The 21816-nt window shown below is 38.3% G+C and overlaps 1 protein-coding gene across 1 annotated transcript in view; it reads right to left on the reverse strand.

The window, feature by feature from the left end:
• The window catches only part of TBC1D32 (TBC1 domain family member 32), a 108653-nt gene extending 100370 nt beyond the window's left edge, over positions 1 to 8283 (reverse strand). The window contains exons 1-3 of the mRNA XM_081346661.1: positions 8110 to 8283; positions 5258 to 5412; positions 4230 to 4391 (exon numbers count right to left, since the gene is read on the reverse strand). Coding sequence (XP_081202787.1) covers positions 4230 to 4391; positions 5258 to 5412; positions 8110 to 8112 — 320 coding nt within the window. The 5' untranslated portion in view covers positions 8113 to 8283. The remainder of the gene's footprint in view (positions 1 to 4229; positions 4392 to 5257; positions 5413 to 8109) is intronic.
• Between the last annotated feature and the right edge of the window lie 13533 nt (positions 8284 to 21816).

The raw sequence follows: 21816 nt of genomic DNA on the forward strand, positions 1-21816 counted from the left end.
CAGAGAAGGCCCTCCCCCTGGGTATTGTCCGCCGGCAATCTTTTACCGGCGGTACCCTGAGAAGACCCTCCCTGTGGGAGCGCACAGGACGAAGGGAGCTTGATGCCGGCAGCAGGTGTTCCCTCAGATATCCCGGACCCAAGCCATTTAGGGCTTTATAGGTCATCACCAGCACCTTGAATCTCACCCGGAGGGCAACCGGAAGCCAATGCAGCTCGCGGAGCAGAGGTGTTACGTGGGAGTATCGGGAAACCCCCATCACAACCCGCGAGGCTGCATTCTGCACCAGCTGAAGCCTCCGGGTGGTCCTCAAGGGCAGCCCCATGTAGAGAGCGTTGCAGTAGTCCAATCGGGAGGTCACGAGCGCATGAGTGACTGTGCGCAGGGCATCTCGGTCCAGGTAGGGCTGCAACTGGCACACCAGGCAAACCTGGGCAAAGGCCCCCCTGGTCACGGCTCCTATATGGTCTTCAAAACTGAGCTGCGAATCCAGGAGGATGCCCAAGTTGCGAGCCCTATCGACGGGGAGCAACACCTCACCCCCAATCATTAAAGATGGAATAGACTGGTTAGTCTGAGATGCAGCTTTGCACAGCCACTCAGTCTTGGCAGGATTGAGACTGTTTCTTCCCATCCAGACCTGGACCGCCTCCAGGCAACGGGACATCACGGCGAGGGCATCACTGGGTTGGTTCGGGGTGGAGAAAAAGAGTTGGGTATCATCAGCGTACGGATGATACCCCACCCCAAAACCACGAATGATCTCGCCCAGCGGCTTCATATAGATATACAGGAGGGGAGAGAGAACCGACCCCTGAGGAACTCCACAAACGAGAGGCCTCGGGGCACACCTCTGCCCTCTCGTCAACACCGATTGCGAGTGGCCCAGGAGATAGGCAAGACAGTGCCTCCCACTCCCAACCCCCTGAGACACCGCAATAAGATACCATGATTGATGGTATCAAAAGCCACTGAGAGATATAATAGAACTAGGACAGAGGAGCAACCCCTGTCCCGAGCCCGCCAGAGATCATTCACCAGCATGACCAATGCCATCTCTGTGCTGTACCCGGGCCTGAAACCCGATTGGTAATCATCTGTGCGTTTTGGTTGGGATTACTGTTTATATCGGCTTGTGATTACAACCGTATTTTTATGCTCTAGCAGATTCTAATGCTGTTATTTATGCATTTCCCTAAACAAGATTTCCACCTCTTAGAACGGTGTGTTGTGTTACTAAACCAAGGAGAAATGTATGAATGCACAACACATGCATAATTCTGGTGATATTATGTAAACATAAGACATTGTCACAGAAGCTTGTGAAATAAGATGAACAGAAGGCTTGAGATATTTCATACCATTTTCAAGCACAAAATAGGAGGGAAGGAGGAAGTGGGGGGGAGGAAGGAAGGAAGGAATTAAAAATTGCAAAAATATATTTATAGAGGCTTTAGGATTTGCTTTGGATATTGTATAATTACAGGCCCTCATACAGGTATGAATCCTGCATGACTAGAAGGGGAAACAATATTTATGCTTTTTAAGGATTGAATTCTTCAATTAAAAAGAAAAAAAATGAAAAAGAACTGGCTCAATTCCTCAATGTAAATAAATGGCTTATTAAAAATACAGCAGGCCCCATGCTAATTTATAAAAGCAATTAAGTTCTGATTAAGTAACAGAGTTTTTTCACAATGACATTTCTAATTTCCTTTTACAGAACGTGGCCATCCACGTATCACTGCAATTAACCACTAAAACATTTGCAAGATTGATCTCATCATTAGAGTTGGACATTGAACGTTCCTGCACAGGGTTCCTTTTACGCTTTGGTATTTCTGCCTTTCTATCATATGAACGGCTGCCTGCCAGTTTTATCTGAGATTTTATTAAAAACAATATTTCCCATTATACATTGTCTGCCACAAATGTTTCCTCCCATGTTGGGGGGGGAAAACCCATTTCATTAAGCATATTTGTTTTCTTTCTGTTAACAGATGTGGCAATTTGTAATAGATTAGATAACCTTTATTGTCATTTTTTTCCTGTGGGCACAATGGCACACATTAAAAATGAAATTCAGTTGCTTGCTCTCAAGTGTACACATAAGTAACACACATTTAAAACATACTATACACAACATATCTATAGACCTACACCCTTACATATAAGTAACATATAATACAGTTCCAATTTTTAAATGGCTGCCATATATTGCCAAAACCATAAAATCTAAATTCCAAACGAAAGATTATCTATGTGTGCAAAAGTACTAATTTGGGCATGGTGTTGCTAAGCTCACAAAAACAACAGCACATCTATTAACATTATCCTCAGTAATGAAAATCTCACCTAGTACAAATAGGTACTTACGACCGCAACTAAGCCCAACATTTCTGCGGCTAAGCAAGACATTTTTTAAAAAAAATCCCATTTATATCCCACCCTTCTCCGAAGACTCAGGGCAGCTTACAATCTAAGCACAAATCAATGTGCTTAGCAATAGCCTTCATTCTATGTATATGCCTGCTTATTAGGGCTTTCGCCCCCCCCACCCCCAAGCGGCATTATTACAAAGTCAGCTTATTGCCCCCAACAATCTGGCTCCTCATTTTACCTACCTCGGAAGGATTCTGCTTGCCACAGTTGTTAAGTGAATCACTGCAGTTCTTAAATTAGTAATATGGTTGTTAAGTGAATCTGGCTTCCCCCTTGACTTGGCTTATCAGAAAGTCACAAAAGCTGATCACATGACCCCAGAACACTGCAACTATCATAGATATGAGTCAGTTGCCAAGCATCCAATTTTGATCATGTAACCATGGGGATGCGGCACTGGTTGTAAGTATGAAAAACATTCATAAATCATTTTTTTCCGTGCCGTTGCAACTTTGAACTGTCACTAAATGAACTGTTGTTAAGTCGAGGACTACCTGTAGTCTTATTTGACACTGGGGTACTTAAAGTACTCTGCATCAGATGTCCTTTCTTCATAAATCTGCCTTTGAGTAAAAAAATATGTTTGACTATTAAAAAAATGTACAGATCCAGTTTTGTATGCCGACTTCTTTATAGTAAGGTATTCTGTGCTATAGAATGGTTAGGACAGGCAAAACTTTAATATTGAAAAATTAGTAGTCAGCTTTAGTTTTTTTTCCTTCTCGGTTATTTTTCAAAGACATTTTTTTATCCTTCCTTAACAACCCAGTGGAGATTGTATTCAGAACATATTGTTCCTTTGTACTACTATTTGGGAGGAATCTTGTATAGCACAAACTAACTATATTTCTCACTCTGCTTTTCCTAGAGGTATTTTATGTAATAAAGAAGAGTGAAGCTGAATATCGGAATTTGCTTTAGAGGAAAACGGGGATAGAATCGTAAACTGGTATGGGGCCATTTTAGCAATCAATACCAATCCTTTGTTCAGTGCCAAAAAGCATCGTGTTGCATAATGGAAAGTTTAAAGGCAAAAGACCCTGTCACTTTTCAGTAGTTCCTACCTGTGCTTATTTTGAAAACACAGAAATATTAAGCCAATATAATACATATATATAGCACATACGTATGTATGTGAATATATATGTATGTGTGTGTGTGTGTGTGAGAGAGAGAGAGAGAGAGTATGTATGAAATAGGGAGCTACATATTTATTTGAAAATAGGCAGCTTTCTTCAAATATGTAAAACCAACAATAATCTGAAACAAGGCAAATAAGAAGAAAGCAGAAATAAATTTTTCAGAGTCATTACAAGATTCAGGGAAAAAACAACAGGAGTGTTATCAAGCACTCAAACTCAAAAACAAGAAGAGTAATAATTTACAGGGAGTCCTTGACTTACAGCAGTTCACTTAGTGCTGTTTGAAGTTACTTATGACCATTTCTCACACTTATGACTTTTGCAGCGTCGACATGGTCACGTGATTTACATTTGGAAGCTTGACAACTGACTCATATTTATGACAGCTGCAGTGCCCTGGGATCACTTGATCAAGTCAATAGGGAAACAAGATTCTCTTAACAACTGTGTTACTAATTTAACAACTGCACTGACTCACTTAACATATGTGGCAAGAAAAGTCATAAAATGGGGCAACTCACTTAACAAATTTCTCACTTGGCAACATAAATTTTGGCTCAATTGTGGGTGTAAGTTGAGTACTACCTATAATTAGGCATTGTCTTTTGGAAATTGAGTTTTCAATATGTTTCTACATATACTTACTCCTTTGATTCCCGGGTCTTTTTAGTAACATGCTGTACCAGAGTGTCATAATTTGAACCTTCCCCCTGATTTTGGGCTGAGGTACATTTTTCAGTTTCTTCTTCTATTACGGATCCCAAGATGTTACTTATATATTCTCTAAGATACTTTACAAATTCATAGCTGTAATAACAATTAAAATGTAAAATATTATGCTTAATATTAATTTGTTTTTATAATAAATATATTTCATCAAGCAAGTATAAGAATATTCCATAACTATGGTAAGGAGTATATGAACATTTTGGAAGAATTTCAGAGTGAAACTGGACATTAAATTTAAACATCAAATAGCATTTTAAACCTGTATATCAACTGAAAATGTTGAATGCCTTTTTCACTAATTAAAGAAAATGAATGTTTAGAGCAGGGGTCCCCAACCTCTGGGCCACAGTCCACAACTGGGCCGTGGCCTATTTGGAATTAGGACACGAATGGCTGACCAGAGTGTGGGTGTGCATGTAGCTCAACTTGTGCAAACGACAGGCCAGCAGGCAATTGCACACATGCGCGCCAGTTGAGCTGCATGCATGCATGGCAGCCCGTGAATTCACACCAGCCCACTGCTCACGTGGCCCAGTTCCCCTCCCTGACCCAACTGGGCTGCCAAGCCACAAAGTTGGGGACCACTGGCTTGGAGAATCTGATGGTTGGAATAACAGAAGAAGTAAATACAAGGACCCACTGGATGCCATATTCCAAAGCTTGAAATATTGCAATTAGTATCTATTAGGAACATTATTTACAAGAATTATGGAGTCTTGCTGTTTTCTTGGCAAGATTTCAGAAGTGGTTTGCCCTTGCCTGCTTACCAGGGCTGAGAAAGAATGAACAACCCAAGGTTATTCTGGCTTTGTATCTAAAGCAGGATTAGAATTCCTGGGTTTCTGGTTTCTAGCTTGGTGCCTTAACCACTAAGGAAGAGTTCCGAAGGAAGAATTTCCCTTTTAAAATTATCACAATGTCACAAAATCATGTAAACAAATTACTTATGAAAGTTCTCATCTGTTTCTTCCAAATGGAGTAGAATCTCCTCAGCACATTCTACGGATGGTGCTCCTGTGATTTTTTCTTTGACACTTTGCAATAACTGTCTGAGCATAGGTTGCAAGAGAGCTTCATCTTCAGTAGAAAAATGAGACATCTACAGAAAGAAACCCAGAAGCAAAATATGAGTGATCTACCCTGAAAGATCTTATTAACCAGTTATGAAGTAAACACAATCAGTGTGTTGGTCTGTAAATTCTGCGTGGGGAGGTTGAAAGTCTACATTCTACCCCTTATTAGAGTCAGATGAGAGCGACTTAGAAATTGCAGTTTTTCATTTATTTATTTATTTTTAATTCCATTTATATCCCGCCCTTCTCCGAAGACTCAGGGCGGCTTACAAGCTTAGCAGTAGCCTTCATTCTATGTATATGCCTGCTTATTAGGGCTTTCACACACACACCCCCAAGCGGCATTATTACAAAGTCAGCTTAATTGCCCCCAACAATCTGGGTCCTCATTTTACCTACCTTGGAAGGATGGAAGGCTGAGTCAACCTTGAGCCTGGTGGGACTCGAACCTGCACTAATTGCAGGCAGCTGGTGTTACTTAAGGAGGCATTAGCCCACTGCTCCACCAAGGCCCATTTATGGCCCCATTCTCTGGAACATCCTGTCTAAGAATTCCATATAGCAATCTTTTTTGGTATTAAAGAAAATGATTCTTCAGGACAGAATGCTTACTGCTTCAGACAACAGTTGAATGTATGACACATATTGAAGAGTTATAATAATAACTTTAAAGTCGTATGGGTTTCAATTTATCATGTGGTTATATTTCATTGCCTTATGCTATAAATTATTTGTAATCCTTTACATATAAAAATGAAGTAAAGAATTAAAGATAACGTGTGTAAACATAGAAGGCAAACAATACCCTAAAGATTAAAAAGGAAGTCATAAGGATGAACTGTTTCTAGACTCAGATATTCCACCTCCTTCTGCAGCAAGGGAACATAAGGCAAAAGAGGAACCATGTGCCCAACTTCAGAGCAAAAGAATGGAAATAAAAATGTTGCCTACTAGTATAATTGATGTAGTTCCCATGTAATGTTAAGCCAAAATTCTATGAATTTACTTATTGCTTCATAATGTCTAAAATACCAAATGTTTACAAACTTGGACTCTTAAGCAACACTTTTAAATTTTGCCTAACAAGTACATGAAAAATGTAGGTTGTTCCCAAACATGTCACAGATACTATTAGAATATCCACTTTTCTTACCTGGTTAATAGGGAGGAATCCCAAAAAAAGATCGCTTGTGCCTCTTTTCATTTATTAAAGTAGAATTTGAGGTTCCTTTCCACCAATAGCCAATTTATTTTTTGAAGTCAGCATAATTATTTTTATTATTTTGCATTTTTTTATAAATATATTGTTCATTAATTATTAAGAGAGCCTGTTTGGTATAATAGTTAAAGTGCTGGCCTAGAAATCAGGAGATATGAATTCTCAGCCACTCTTAGGCATGAAGTCCAACGGGTGACTTTGGGCCAGACACACTCTCTCTCAGCCCAACCCATCACACAGGGTTGTTGTTGTGGGAAAAATAGGAGGCAGGAATTTTAGTTATGTTTGCCACCTTGAAATAAATATAAAAGGTGGGGGGAAAATCTAATAATAATTAAAATTACTTGATTTCACTTATCAGCTATCAAAATCTGCCCATTTGTAACTACTAAATGGAAAAAAGGACATCCCCTCCTCTAAAAATTGTACTGAATATGTAATAACAATAACTGGGATATATGATCCCACTTTTCCTTTGCCTCTGGCTGGGAAACAATTAGAGCATAATCTAATTGTTTTTGCAGCCATGGATACAGCTAGAGTACACCCACAAATTTTTGCTTAAGATTTGCTGTACTGTATATCCTAAATGAGCAAAAATTTCATACAAGATTGAGGAATTTTATAGGAACATCATTTGGAGCTGTCATCTCTTTTTACTACAGCCTTCCCCAATTGACAGGAATTACAGAAGCAGAAGAGACATGTAGTACAAAAAGTATTCACTTAACAAGAGAATAAAAACCTCAGTAAGACAATAGTAATTTCACTGAATGAAATTCATATTTGAGTAAAGCCATATAACCATAACCACCAAAAGAGAATTCTTTGTGAACCTACTTAATATGAAATAGTAAACTCTACTAAGATCTGAGTTTGCTTCCTGGTCATTACTCTGACACATACATGTTTGGGAAGGGGATGGGTGGTGGCTGCAATATACTAGTAATTTGCCCTTGCCTTCTTTGGAGATATTACCATCCTGACTTAGGGGCTGATTTCCCATCCAAGTCTTAATCAAGCTTAATCCTGTTTAGCTTTTCCCAAATCAGCCATCTTTGACTAGTCACTGCCACCTGCTGCCATCAACCAGCAAATTGTATAATGTACCCATTTTCTTACAAGAGGGGCAAAGCTAAATTTGGAGCAAGTCCTATCCAGCCCAGTAAGACTTCCTCCCAAGTGTACATAATCATGCATGAGGTATCCATTTGTGTGCTGACATTCTCTTGATTTTAGGGGATGAGCTTAGAGTTAACGTTGGGATGATTTCTTCGAAGCAAAGCAATGCGAGATCAGGTAAGGCGGGTTAAATAACCCGACGATGGCACAATGAGGGTGTATCAGAATCTGTCGCTCTCTGAAATGGGTGGATGTAGAAGCATCCCAAGTGCGGTATGGTTATGGACCACTGGACATGGGAAACGGGACAATGATGTTGAAATTTCTGTAATGCGGATAAACCTGTAAAGTATAAGCGGGTTGGATGGGGAATTATGATTACCATTAATCTGTGTTTTGCCAGGCAGAGAAGCTCTTTTCAAATCGTCACCGCTCCAGCCAGCAGCCGAGAGTCCAGATCCCAGGAAAATGCCCGGGATTTGAGGCTGGACGGATCCGACGATGGCGGCAAAGGCGGCGGCAACAGAAACGGATGAGAAAATAGCGAACCACTCAGGAAGAAGAAACGGGGGCAGTGCTTCCGCGGCAGAGTCGCAAGCACAGACGCCTCGCCCCTCTAGTTTCCTATTGGCCTAATCAGAGTGGGGCGTGGCCATAAAAATATGGATATAAGGATGCTGTTACGCCGCGAGTTAAGGGTTTGGGAATTTGTTAAGCGAGGCAAGTGGTCTTGTGCAATAGTAAGGCTCTTTTTATTTTGTCCCCCAAAATCCTGCGTGTTGTTATATCATTGCCGAAAATATGGGTTTACTCCAGGGTAAGCGCAAGTTTCTCTCTCTATCCAAACGCTCGCACAACTAATGTTGTAAACGTGTATGTTACCCGACTCTCAACTCTGGGTAGAACACAATTTATCCAGGTGGGATTGCTGATCGGGAAATACACAAAACATGGATTTTACTTTCCATATAAGGTTTTCTAACCATTGTTTTAATGGTGGTTTTTTATTACACTGGACTCTTCTGCTTATATTGTAAGTTATTTTAGTTTAATATTACATTTTGTAAACTGCCCAGAGCCTGCTGGAGTAGGTGTCTAGAATAAATTTGATGAAAATATAGCGATAAAAGTTGTTGGTTAAAGGGCATGATTTTCAATAGAGGAAAGCAAATATCTATTACCCAAACACACCTGTCCCCCACCCCAAAACTAATTTTGCCACTCTAGGCAGAATAAGGCAAGGTGAAAAAAGTTTGGGGTTTTGGTTTTTTTATTAGATAATATTTATATTATTTCTCATTTTGCTCCCATTTATAGTTTAACTTCAGGCAAGATGCGTAGACTTACACCACAATAAAACAATTATGCAAAATGTGTTTGACTCAAACCCTTTTTTTTAACATTTATCTTTTTATCAATACAAAATGGAAAAAAATGAACATCCAATACTAACAAAAAAAATTATGTACAAAAAAATGGGAACCCAAATGTCAAATAGATTTAACTTTAAACATTAAAAAAATTCCTCCCAGGCTGGCTGCTGAAAAGTAAAAAATAAATAAATGATAGGTTATCCTCCCCTTACATAACATGTCTATAAATAGTTATAAGTTTTCCCATTCTTAACAAAAATACTATACTGAATAAACAAATATTCCAGATTAGGAAGTCTGTCTAATAATCAAACATCTAAACACATGTACATGTAAAAAAGTCAACAGGTTACACCAAACATTACACTAATCTTGAAATCCCTCTTCTTAGTGTATTTAACATGTAGAAAATCCAAAAATGGCTTCCAGTCTTTAATATCTGCATTATATTTATTCAGTATGATTTAACCTATTTACATTTAAAATTTACCTGGATTTTGATTGTATTTGTAACACTTGTTAGAAATCCCTCTATACATTTTTGTTAATCTATCGAGTCAAATACCAATCATACATCATTTTGTAAAGTTTTCTTTCAAACTGTGTATGGTAAAATGGGTGGAAAAAAACTGGATATAACATATTGCTAGATAAATGTATGGATCAATGGTTTAAAATTGATTAAAATATACTTTGAAAGAAAACTTACAAAATAAAATGCAAAATGATTGAAACTCTTTTGAGTGTTCTTAAAATTAACATTTTTATTTACATAATTAGGTAAAATGTGTGCTGTCCCACTCACATGTACACATAACAATGGTTTAGTGGTTTATTAATATTCCCCAGCAGTTCCCTTCACCCAAAACCCAGAAGTGTCCCAATTAAGTTCAGCCAAAAGTAGAACAATGCTAGTTCAAAGAGCAATAGTCAATGAGTCTACAAGGCACTTAAAGGTTTCCCAAACAAGATAAACCCACCAGTCAAAATGAAATCCACAACACAAGGGGGTTCACAAGGTATGATCCAAAGTCAAGGCAGGGTGTCAAAACCAAAGCAAGACAGGAATCACAAAGACTAGGAAACACATAGCTAGGAAATGAACACATTCCCAGCATCACCACCATCTGTCTGCTTCTGGTGCAGTCCATCAAGAGAGACGATGCTGTCTTCTTGCAAGTAATCAGGCTCATCTTCACTGCACCTGTCTTCTCTGCCCTATGTGTTGTCAGATCAGATGCAGAAGGCAGTTCCTCTTCCTCATCACTGGCTTGCAGCTGTGTGCTTTCCCCACCTGAAGCTTCATGGCTGTCCTGCTACAGCTGTGCTTCAGCCAAATCACTCAGTCAGCTGCTCATCCAGTTTCTCTCCCATCAACCACTCCCCCTCACTTGGACTCACAGCCCCTGCCTCAGAGCCATTGACTAACTCTCTTCCTGACGTGCCTGGGACTGACATCTGGAGAAGCATTTGGGAGTGTCATTGCAAAATGTGCCAATTTTGTAACAATGCTGTGTGAAACATAAAATGTTGGGTCTTGTTTTCTTTGTTCAAAAAGAAGACATCCTATCTTGCCTAATATATAAGCAGCTGCTATTGACTGAGTTTTCTCAGTTTCATGAGAAGAGGAAACATACATAGGGTGGGCTCAAAAACTCAGTGCAATCCTCAGCACACCAATGTGCTATGAATCAGTTGATGACATACACTATTTTATGGGTTTATGGAGATCTAGCCCTAATCCTAAGTGGGTTTGCCCCCCCCAATGTCTTTGTTCACATATTTAACATTAACTTCTTCAATATAAATCTGTTCACTACTGCACAATCCAGTATTTTTTCCCTGATCCTCCTTTCTTCCCCATAATTTTTTCCATTTTCCCCTCATTACACAGTTGTAATTCTTGGAACTATTGACGTATACAAAGTTAAATATAAACATCTTCATCATATTTTACTAATATTATACAAATAACAATATCAAGTCAGAAAACAATATCCTGTTTTTCAGGATAAGTTTGATTTAAAGTTTGATTTCCCATCAATATTTGAAGTATCTTTTTTTTTTAATTTTTATTAAATTTATTATTTAAAAACATTGGACACAGTACCAGCGAGCTGACAAACCTTTTTGTCTACGATGTTCAAATATATATATATACATGTATATATGTACATCAAAAATACACTTAAATACACTTAAATTACAAATCGGTGAAATAACACAATATTTAAAACAGTGAGCTAGTCTGTAAAACCTAATAGAGACCTTTCTTTTTATCCATCCAAAGATACAATTTGTTCCAAATTCTATAATAGTCTGATTGATCTTTATTCTTTAGTTCCAAAGTTAATTTGTCCATTTCAGCGCAATCCCAAATTTTCCTAATAACCTCTTTTTCTCCTGGGATCTCATTCTTTTTCCATTTTTGCGCAAATGATATTCTAGCTGCTGTAATAATATGAATCATTAAATATAGCACATCTTTAGGATATTTCTCTTTCGTAATTCCCAACAAGAAAAGTTCTGGACTAAACTCAATATCTTGTTTCAATATTTCTTTCAGCCAAATCCAAATCATTCTCCAAAATTTTTGTGTTTTACTGCAAGACCACCACGTGTGGAAGTATGTGCCTATCTCTTCAGAGCACTTCCAACATTTGGGAGATGCTGTTGTATACATTTTTGCTAGACGGGCTGGGGGAAGATGCCATCGGTAAAACATTTTAAATAAGTTTTCTTTATACGATGAGGCCAGTGTTATCCTTTTATTTCTATCCCAAATTGTTTGCCAAGTACCTAAGTCAATGTTATGTCCTAAATTGTTAGCCCAGATCAACATGGGGTCTTTCACTTGCTCTTCAAACAGCTTATATCCCAAAAGCAATTTATATAAATTCCTTATTTGTTTAGAGTCTGGTCCCAATAATATTTTGTCCAATGCTGTTTCAGAGGTATATATCCCCCATTCATTTTTATCCTTCCTAAATCTCGATTGGATTTGTAAGTAGGCCCACCAATCGAGTTTTATACCTTGTAATTCTAGCTCATTCCTAAGTTTCAATTCCCCCTCCTCATTCAGAATATCCTTGTATGAGATTATGTTACCCAAATCAAATAGATTTGGGTAAACAATCGCTTCAAGGGTGGATAGCCAGACCGGTATTTTAGTGTAATTGTGAGATCTAATTTTTTTCCAAGTATTAAGTAACGCTTGCCTGATCCGATGTTTTTGAAAATGTGAGAAAAGACCTTGTTTCTCCGTCCATAGGAAAGCATGCCAGCCATATTGCAAATCGTGACCCTCTAAAGTTAATAGTCTTCTATTTCTCAAGATTACCCATTCTCTAATCCAACTCAGAGCCGCGGCATGGTAATATAATTCCCAGTCTGGCAATCCAAAACCCCCATTTTCCTTCGTGTCCTGTAAATATTTCAATTTAATTCTTGGTTTTTTCCCCTGCCAAACAAAATTTAATGATAATTTATTCAAATTTCGAAAAAATTTAGAATCGAGTTGTATTGGGATATTCTGAAACAGAAACAGGATTTTAGGCAGAATATTCATCTTAATGACAGCGATTCTTCCCAATAATGAGAGTTTTAGATTTCCCCATCTTTCCAGATCACCTTTTATTTGATTCACTACATTATCATAATTATCTTTTTTAAGTGAGGTGCATCTAGCCGTAATGTTAATCCCTAGATATTTTATTTTCTTGACTATTTCTATATCCATGATTCCGGCCAGATTTTCTTTTTGTTTATTGGTCATATTTTTAACAATCATCTTGGTCTTGTTTCTATTTATTCGCAGTCCGGCAACCTCACCATATTTAGATAGTTCTTCCAATAGATTTGGTCCCGTCTGACATGGATCCTCCATAATAAAAACCAGATCGTCCGCGAAAGCTTGAAGTTTAAAGGTTTCCTTTTTAATGGTTAATCCTTTTATCTTTGGGTCATTTCTTATAATTCTCGTTAATACTTCAAGAGTCAATATAAACAGCAATGGTGATAAGGGGCAGCCTTGCCGTGTTCCCTTTTGAATTTGAAACTTACTAGATGCTTCCCCATTAATAATTATTTTTGCTTCCTGGTTGTCATAAATTGCCCTAATTATATTTATAAATTTTTCACCCATATTCATAAAGCTAAGCTGTTGGCGCAAAAAAGACCATTTAACATTATCAAATGCCTTTTGGGCGTCTAAAAAAAGTAATGCCATCTGTTGGCCACTATGTAATTCATAGTACTCCAACGTATCTAATATTATTCTAATGTTGTGCTTAGTGTGTCTCTTAGCGAGAAAACCATTCTGGTCTGCGTGTATGAAATCATTCAGAAATCGTTTCAATCGTTCCGCTATAATTGATGTAAATATCTTATAGTCCGAATTAAGAAGTGATATGGGTCTATAATTTTGGATTAATGTATGGTCCGTGTTATCTTTCGGGATAAGGGTTATGTTTGCCTCCGACCAAGATTTAGGCGTTCTTGCGCCTTCTAATACTGCGTTAAATACCTCCACTAGGGGTTGTGCTAAGATATTTTGTAGTTCTTTATAAATTTCTGATGGGAGACCGTCGGGGCCCGATGCTTTATTATTCTTTTGTGCATTAATAGCTTTTATCACCTCAGATAGCCGAATTTCCTCGTTTAGCATATTTCTGGTATCTTCTGTGACCTTGGGTAGTTTGGCTTTTTGAAAATATTCCTCCATTTTCTCCACACTTGCCTGGCTATCTTCTTTGTATAAACGCTCATAAAATTCCTGGGCTATGATTTTTTTTTTCTTCCTGGTGGAATATTCTCCCTTCCTCATCTCGTAGTTCGCGAATCCAGTTTTTCCCCTTTTGTTTTCCCAATTTAAATGCGAGCCAACGGCCCGGTTTATTTGCATTTTCAAAAAAAATTTGTTTCGTGTTTCTCAATTGTTGTGCTAATTTCTCTTTGTCTAAAATATTAAGCTTGTGTTTAATCAGATCCATAGATTGCTTGATATTCTCTTTTTGTGGATCTTGTTGGAGTATAACTTCTAAACTCTTGTATTCCCCTTCTAATCTTTCCCGTTGTTGTCTTTTCCCCTTGTTTTTGTATACCATGTATGCCCTCGCTACCCCTCTCATCATTGCCTTGGCTGTATCCCAATTGTTTTGTACTGAGGTGTCTATAGCTTTATTTTCCTTAAAGAAAAAACTTAGTTCTCTCTCCATCTTAGATTTGAATTCGTCTTCTTTTAAAATTGCTCTTTGTAGCGTCCATCTGGGTATTTTTTTGGAACCTTTCCAGTTAAGTTTAATAGGATTGTGATCTGCCCAAGTACCTGTCGCTATATGCACCTCGTCTATTTCAGAACTAATTTCTTTCGTCATCCATACCATGTCTATTCTAGACCATGAGTTATGTCGATTGGAGTAATATGTATATTGTCTAGCCTTACGATTTCTTTCCCTCCAGACGTCTTGGATATTTAGGTCGTTAGCCAAGTTGAGAAAAGATCTCGGTAGAGTTCTTCTCTTCTTTTTCCTAAGCGTCTTTCCCATATAATCCAAATTTATATCTAGGATAGCATTAAAGTCTCCTATTAAACAAATCTCCTCATAATCAATGCTACATATCTTATTGTGAAGTGTTTTAAAAAATTGTTCTTGGTTATGGTTTGGGGCATATATCTCTACCATCATGACCTTCCTGTGATTTATTACAACCTCGACTATCAGTATTCTACCCTCTTTATCGTTATAAATTTGTTTTGCAATCAATTTTGGGTTTACATATAGTGCCACTCCTCTCTTTTTCTTGTGTCGGTCTAAGGAAACGAATAGGTTCCCTATTCTTGGTTGTACTAACAAATATTTTTGTTGTTCCTTTATACTGTATGGACTTCTTGTATTGCCACAATATCCAATTGTTGGTGAATAAGCCTATTAAAAAAATTCCGCCTTTTCACTGGCGAATTCAGTCCATTAATATTCACAGACATAATACTACACTCACCTCCCTTCATCTTACTTATTTCTGGTTTTTGTGGATCTCGTGATTCGGGGCTCTCTCTCTTCCTTGTCTCTGGCTCCATGTTTCTCTGTTAACTCTCCAGATTTGTTCCTTCTATCCTCTGTTGCTAAGACCTTCCCATCCATTGCCACTCGTATTGTATCTCTTTCTCTTACCTCCCTTCCATCTTGATCTTCTAAATCTACTTCCTCTTGGCTATGGAAGTGGAGTTTGTAAAAATCTTCTGCCTTCTCTATCGTGTCCAGTCTATGCCTTCTATCCTGCCACGTAACTAGGATACCCTCTGGGGTTAGCCATCTAAAGTTTACATTTTCCCTTATTAATCTAGATGTTAAGAATTGATAGCCACGTCTCAGATCCCTCATCCTTTTAGGTATCTGTTTAAGGATGGTAATTGGTTGGCCCCGAAATTCTAATGGTTCCTCTCTAGATCTATGCAGAAGCTCATCCCGAATTGATTTTTTAACTAGCCTTACATGTACTTCTTTTGGGAGGTTGTGCCTTCTCGCATAATTAGTTTGAACCCTGTATGTTTCATCAATTTCCGCCAGCATTTCCTCCTTCCCTACACCGAGTGCCTTTGCCATCAGTTCTGCCATCATGACCAACAAATCTTCCCCTCTTTTTTCTTGAACGTTTTGGAAGCGTAGATAATGAGCAGCCTTTTCTGCTTCCAGAAAAATGACTGTTGTCTCTAACTCCTTATTAGCCTGAAGAAGTGTTTCATTTAAATCATCTACTCTCTTTTCCTCTTTTTCCATTCTAGCTTCCATATCTTGAAGTCTTTGTTCATTTTTGACTAATTGTTGTTGAATCCCTTCAAATTTATCATCTATCGCTTCGATTTTCCCCTTTAATTCACCAGTGTCGTTTCTTATTTGGCCTATTTCTCTCTTCATCTCCTCATGGTTTTTGGCCATTACCTCGTGTAGGTTTTGCAAAAGGGCATGTAGATCTTTAAAAGAATTTGAGTTAGATCTTTCCCTTTGCAGCATATCCTCTATAGATTTCTGATTGGAGGGACTTGAGGCCATCCCTTGTCCCTGTGCTGCCGCCTTTTTGCCAGCGCTAGGCTTAGTTGCTCCCGAAATACTTGTCATGTTTTCCCGGTTGTAACACGCGTTTTATCAATATGTAATACCCTGAGTCTTATATAAACCTTTTAACTCTATGACGAAAAGTATATAGAACAGTTACCACCAGATACTTATTACCAACTAAGCAGTTTATATAATAGAATTCTATAATATATATGTCTGGATATATTCAAAGTCACGTTCTTTTTTTTTTCCCGTTTCCGGCGCAGAAATTGACACCTTTTCCGTCTTCCTCTACTGTCAAAGACCAGTAGGTGTCCCACTAAACAAACCTCCAATTACTAAATTGCTATATCAAATGGCCGCCCGTGACAAGTAGAGTAGAATTTCAAAAGTTTCAAAAGTTCAAAAGTTCAAAATTTACCAGGATAGACCAGAATAGACCAAGCTGATCGCTTTCCACGCCCGACAATCCAGAGTTCAGTCTCTAAGGCTCCAAGCTCAGACTTTGACCTGTTGTAGTTTATCTCCAGCTAGTATGCAGTCATATAGTCTTCGAATTTCTTTTCCTTGCTGTTTTTGCCAAACGCCTCCCTCGAGACTTCTATCGCCGCTTATTCCCTCTCCGTGAGGCACCCACTTCAAACCAGTACCTCTTTCTCAAGCGCTTCCTATTAGATATTCGGATATACTCTCCGTCAGCTCCGCTCTACCGTTGTCCCGCTGCTTACGTGCTAGCTCCGTCCCTCTGTCAGATCTTCATGTCGGCCATTACTGGCCTCCTTCTCCCCGGTTCGCTTGCATCAGACTTTCTCCGGATCTCCAACGCGAACCGCCGCTCATGAAGGTTCTCCGGGCTGCCTGCAACTTCGGATGTCCCTACAGGACCTCCTGAAGCTCCGAAAAGCCCCCGCGAACACTGGGTGAGAGGTTGTGTGTGGAGAGAACTCCGTTCACACAGCCGCCCGCTCTGACAGCTGGCTCCGCCCCCAATATTTGAAGTATCTTTGTCAGATATGATTTTCTTAATATTGAGTACATTTATATAGCTAAAGGTTTTATACCCATCCTACTTTCATATTTCCCATATCAAACAAAGAAAAAAAGCTATTTTAATTCTAAATCATATATTTCATTATAAAAGTCTAGTTATATCTAAGGATCATCCGTTCTTTTAATCATATTCAGTTCCTGTGTATTCCTAAGAATACTGATGTGCTAGGAATCCGTTGGTGAATTGGCAACATCCATTTTTGCTGTCCAAGTTTATAGAGACTTAACCCTAACCCTAAGTGGGTTTACCCCCCAATGGCATATTCCATATGTCTTTTATGTAGATAGGGAGGGCTCAAAAAGTGAAAGCACCACTATTTGAGAATAAAGCTTTGATGATAATGCATTTAAATTTATTTATTTTTATTTCAATTCCATTTATATCCCGCCCTTCTCCGAAGACTCAGGGCGGCTTACAAGCTTAGCAGTAGCCTTCATTCTATGTATATGCCTGCTTATTAGGGCTTTTGGGGCCCCCCTAAGCGGCATTATTACAAAGTCAGCTTAATTGCCCCCAACAATCTGGGTCCTCATTTTACCTACCTCGGAAGGATGGAAGGCTGAGTTAACCTTGAGCTGCAGCTGGTGTTACTTAAGGAGGCATTAGCCCACTGCTCCACCAAGGCTAAAATGATTTAGTGGGTGAGAAAAAGAGCTGTATTCCTGTGGTATGTGATGGTTTAGTTTATTGTTTTCAAAAATGTTTGAAAACTAATAATCTTAAACCAGTAGTTATTCAGTACATCTGGATGGCAGACAGACATGCACAAAGTAGCCACAGGGTAAAAAAATAAGAAAATCAGCAGTTATTTCTGAATTCAAATGGTTTCCCATGGTCTGAATATTTGGATACTTTCAGGTTTTGTTCTGTTGAATAGTGGAATACTCAAGCGAGTTTGAGTTTTGTTTTATTGGGACGCAGCCACCTCCAAATATTCTAATAGAACAAAAATAGATTAAGTATTCTTGCTCTGTGGGAACAAAAGTTCTGAGCTCAAAACAAAATCCCTAGAATTTATTATCCTATTCCCATAGACCAGGGGTTCCCAACCTGTGGGCTGTGGCCCATTGGCCACCAGGCTGCGTGAGTGGCTGGCTGGTGCATGCACGTGTGGTGCAGCCCCCCTCTCACTAGTGTCACAGGACTTTGCAGCCCCACTCATATGAGTGTCATCACGGGCATTCACAGTCCCACTCGCGCAAGTGTTGCCCACTCACATGGGCATTCACGTTCAACCCCCACAAAACCATCCCTTCTTTCCCCTACTCCGGTCCACCAACCCTAGAAGGTTGGGGAACTCTGCTATAGACTATTCAGAAACTTAAATATGGAGACTCTCAGTTTATATAGTATGCTTCCTTCAAATGTTGTAAGCATGGTAAGGTGTTATGCTTTTACCAGTTGCTCAATTTATCCTCTAGACATTAAAAAAATATCCCAGTCTTCTGGAAAAGTATATATAGGTGGTCCTCGACGTACAACAGTTCATTTAGTGACCATTCAAAGCTACAACAATGGCACTGAAAAAAAGTGACTTATGACTATTTTTTATACTTATGATCATTGCAAGCATCCCCATGATCACATGATTTACAATCAGATGCTTGACATGTGCTTCATATTTATCATCATCACAGTGTCCCAGGGTCATGTGATCCTCTTTTGCGACCTTCTGACAAACACAGTCAATGGGGAAGCCAGATTCATTTAACAACTGTGTAACTAATTTAACAACTGCAGTGATTCATTTAACAAACCTGGCAAAAAAAGTCATAAAATGGGGCAAAACTCACTTAACAAATTTCTCACTTAGCATCATAAATTTGTGGTCATATGCTGAGGACTATCTGTATGTTAGATGCTAAGAAAACTACTTTTAGCAAAAGTAGCATTCCTTTTCTGTTTTCCTTTTACAAGTTTTTAATGAGATGCTATATTGCCTCTCTTATTTTTCTGGCTTTTGTTTTTTGCTAAATCACAGAATAATTATATTGCTGCTACATTTCACATACTTTTTCTATTTATTCACCTTATGGTGTTGTTAGATATTAGATGTTATTATATAACTCAATATAATACCAAGCCACCGATTTTCATCGTTTAAACAGATGTTTCTGTTGCATATGGGAGAAGCTATGAGCAAAACATTGTAAATTGTTGATATTTCCTCTTTAACATGTATTGAAGGATGAACAGAATGCAACCACTACCCTCATTTCAAGGATATATTAACTGCAAATAGTACCAAAACGAGGCAATGCATGATTTGAATTCCAGGTCTTTTGTGAGTTTTCACTGTTAAATTTGCAACAGATGGTTGCCATGTTATAGCCATATTGTTTGACTCTGTATCTTCTGTTCTTCCTAAGCAATTAAGAAATAACATAATCCAGAACTCCATTTTGCTACTGTGTTATTAATATATTTGTTTTCAATGAGTCATTCTTGACAAATCTAGAGAGAAAAGTTTTGACTTGGGACATGTAGACACTATGAAAAATTATGCTTGCCTATAGGCACATGTCCACATCTGTCTGATTTCCATGTATGTTTCTGTCTATACATAAACTAAGGCTCACAAGTAGGCTTTTGAACTGAATATCTGACCAGCACATTTCAGTAAGAAGACATTCCAGGTATTGAATTATCTATCGCTACTTTTTATTTCATTTTTCTGCTTGCGTAAAGTCTCAGAGCAATAAAATTTGACAGCTAGGAAGTCTAATGATCTTTGATATTCTCTCAATATCCAAGATTTTTTAAAAATTACTTTTTAAATTAGCAAACTGAACAATGTTATTCATATCAAATTGATTTCTGTATGTGAATGCATCTTGCCAAATTTAGTGTGAAATCCAACCTGTGAGCAACAACAAAATCTCCTCCATTTTTCTGTCTTTTTCCCTCCCCAAAATCTTGTTCTTATTGACACAAACTTCTGGAGTAGATTTGGGTGATGGGTATATTTTTATTTACACAAAAAGAAGACTGGCTTTCCCCCCCACCAAATAATTTACTTTTAAAATGGAAGAGTTTATATCCAGCTGAAAATAAAGAATATGGAAACAAATGAGCTTTCTTCAGTCTAATTTTCCCAATCTTTTGGGCAACAGGCACAAGTTTCGTGGAAAACAATTTTGCCACAGACTGGGCGGGAGGGAAGAGGAGCACACAACCTAGATCCCTCACATATGCAGTTTACAGTAGGGTTTGCACTCCTAGGAGAATCTAATGCCTGATGATCTGAGGTGGAGCTGAGGCATCCATGCTGGCACTGGGGAGTGGCAACAAATACAAATGAAGCTTTGTTCACTTGCCTGCTGCTCATCTCCAGCTGTGCAGCCACAGATCTTTACCTAACAGGCCACAGACCAGTACCAGTCCATGGCCCAGAAGCTGGGGACTTTTGGCTTAACAGGCCATTTTTTCTTCTTCTGTAAAATCCTAATTATAATTTTGTGCAATCAAAGGGGTAGTTTTCTGTCTGTTTCTGGATAAAACAAATATGCACAGTTGTACACAACTAAAAGTTAAAGTCCAGCCTACTTTTGTTTGGCTCCCATAAATCCATTCACATTTTAAGGCCATTGCAGTGATCCTTTAAAAGCAAGCCAATTAAGATTCCATCTGTTTTCCATTTAAAATGAGCATAAGCTAATTCAGGTGATAGCTCTTGCAATTAGTTAATGACAATTGCTTTTTCTCTGGGACTGGTTTAAGCACAGCTGCTAATTCAATAGTTGCAAGTAAACTTGCCAAATTTATTCTTGACACCCAGTAAGCAATCTGCTATTTAAAGAAAAATAGTATGGGCAAGAATAATTGTTTTGAAATTGTTTTTTATGAATATTTCAATTGATTGCTAGCCACCAGAACCACAAGTGAATTGGCCAGCCATATAAATTTAAATAAAAAGAATAATGGAAACAATATATCATTGAAACCTTGCTTTTTACATATTAATAGTTTTCACCATAAAGTTTAATTTTGTTGGTTTGTTTTTAAACTTCCCAGGTGTCAACCAGAAGAAAATACAAAGATTAATAGCAATTTCTAGCTCCTAATGTTATGGATTTAAATATTTAAAAGGGATATCCTACTGGATGAACTAGGAATATGTATTGATCACTGAAGCTGTGCACTGTGTGTTGAGTTTGTGTATGGATATATATAGCTTGTGTTTATCCAGTCACCAGCATATGAAATACTGCCATTAATGCAAAGTTTGTGAAGGGAAGAGTGTTGCTATGAAGGACAATGTTAGAACTATTGTTTCACTCTTAGTTTCTGCTGTCCTTTAGTGGTCACTCCTTGCTTTTGTTGAGGTGTGGGTTTGGTGCTACAAAACCACCCACAAATGGTAGCACAGTGTAAAGTTTAACTCTTGTGAGGAAGATGGATATACTGAAGGCCAGCACTTGCCTACTGTTACTTCAACATACCAAAAATGGAACCAAGGTTGAGGAAAGACTTACCAGAGGCACCTCTTCCAGTGCTGCAACTGCCTGATAAGCCACAGGGTGATGGCAGGTCCTCACTTAGTAGGGGTGGAATCTTCATAGCTCACACAAAATTCTTATATTTTTTTGTGTCTGATGAAAATCTAG

The sequence above is a fragment of the Vipera berus genome (genome assembly GCF_964194415.1).
Source record: "Vipera berus genome assembly, chromosome: 1".
NCBI lineage: Eukaryota > Metazoa > Chordata > Lepidosauria > Squamata > Viperidae > Vipera > Vipera berus.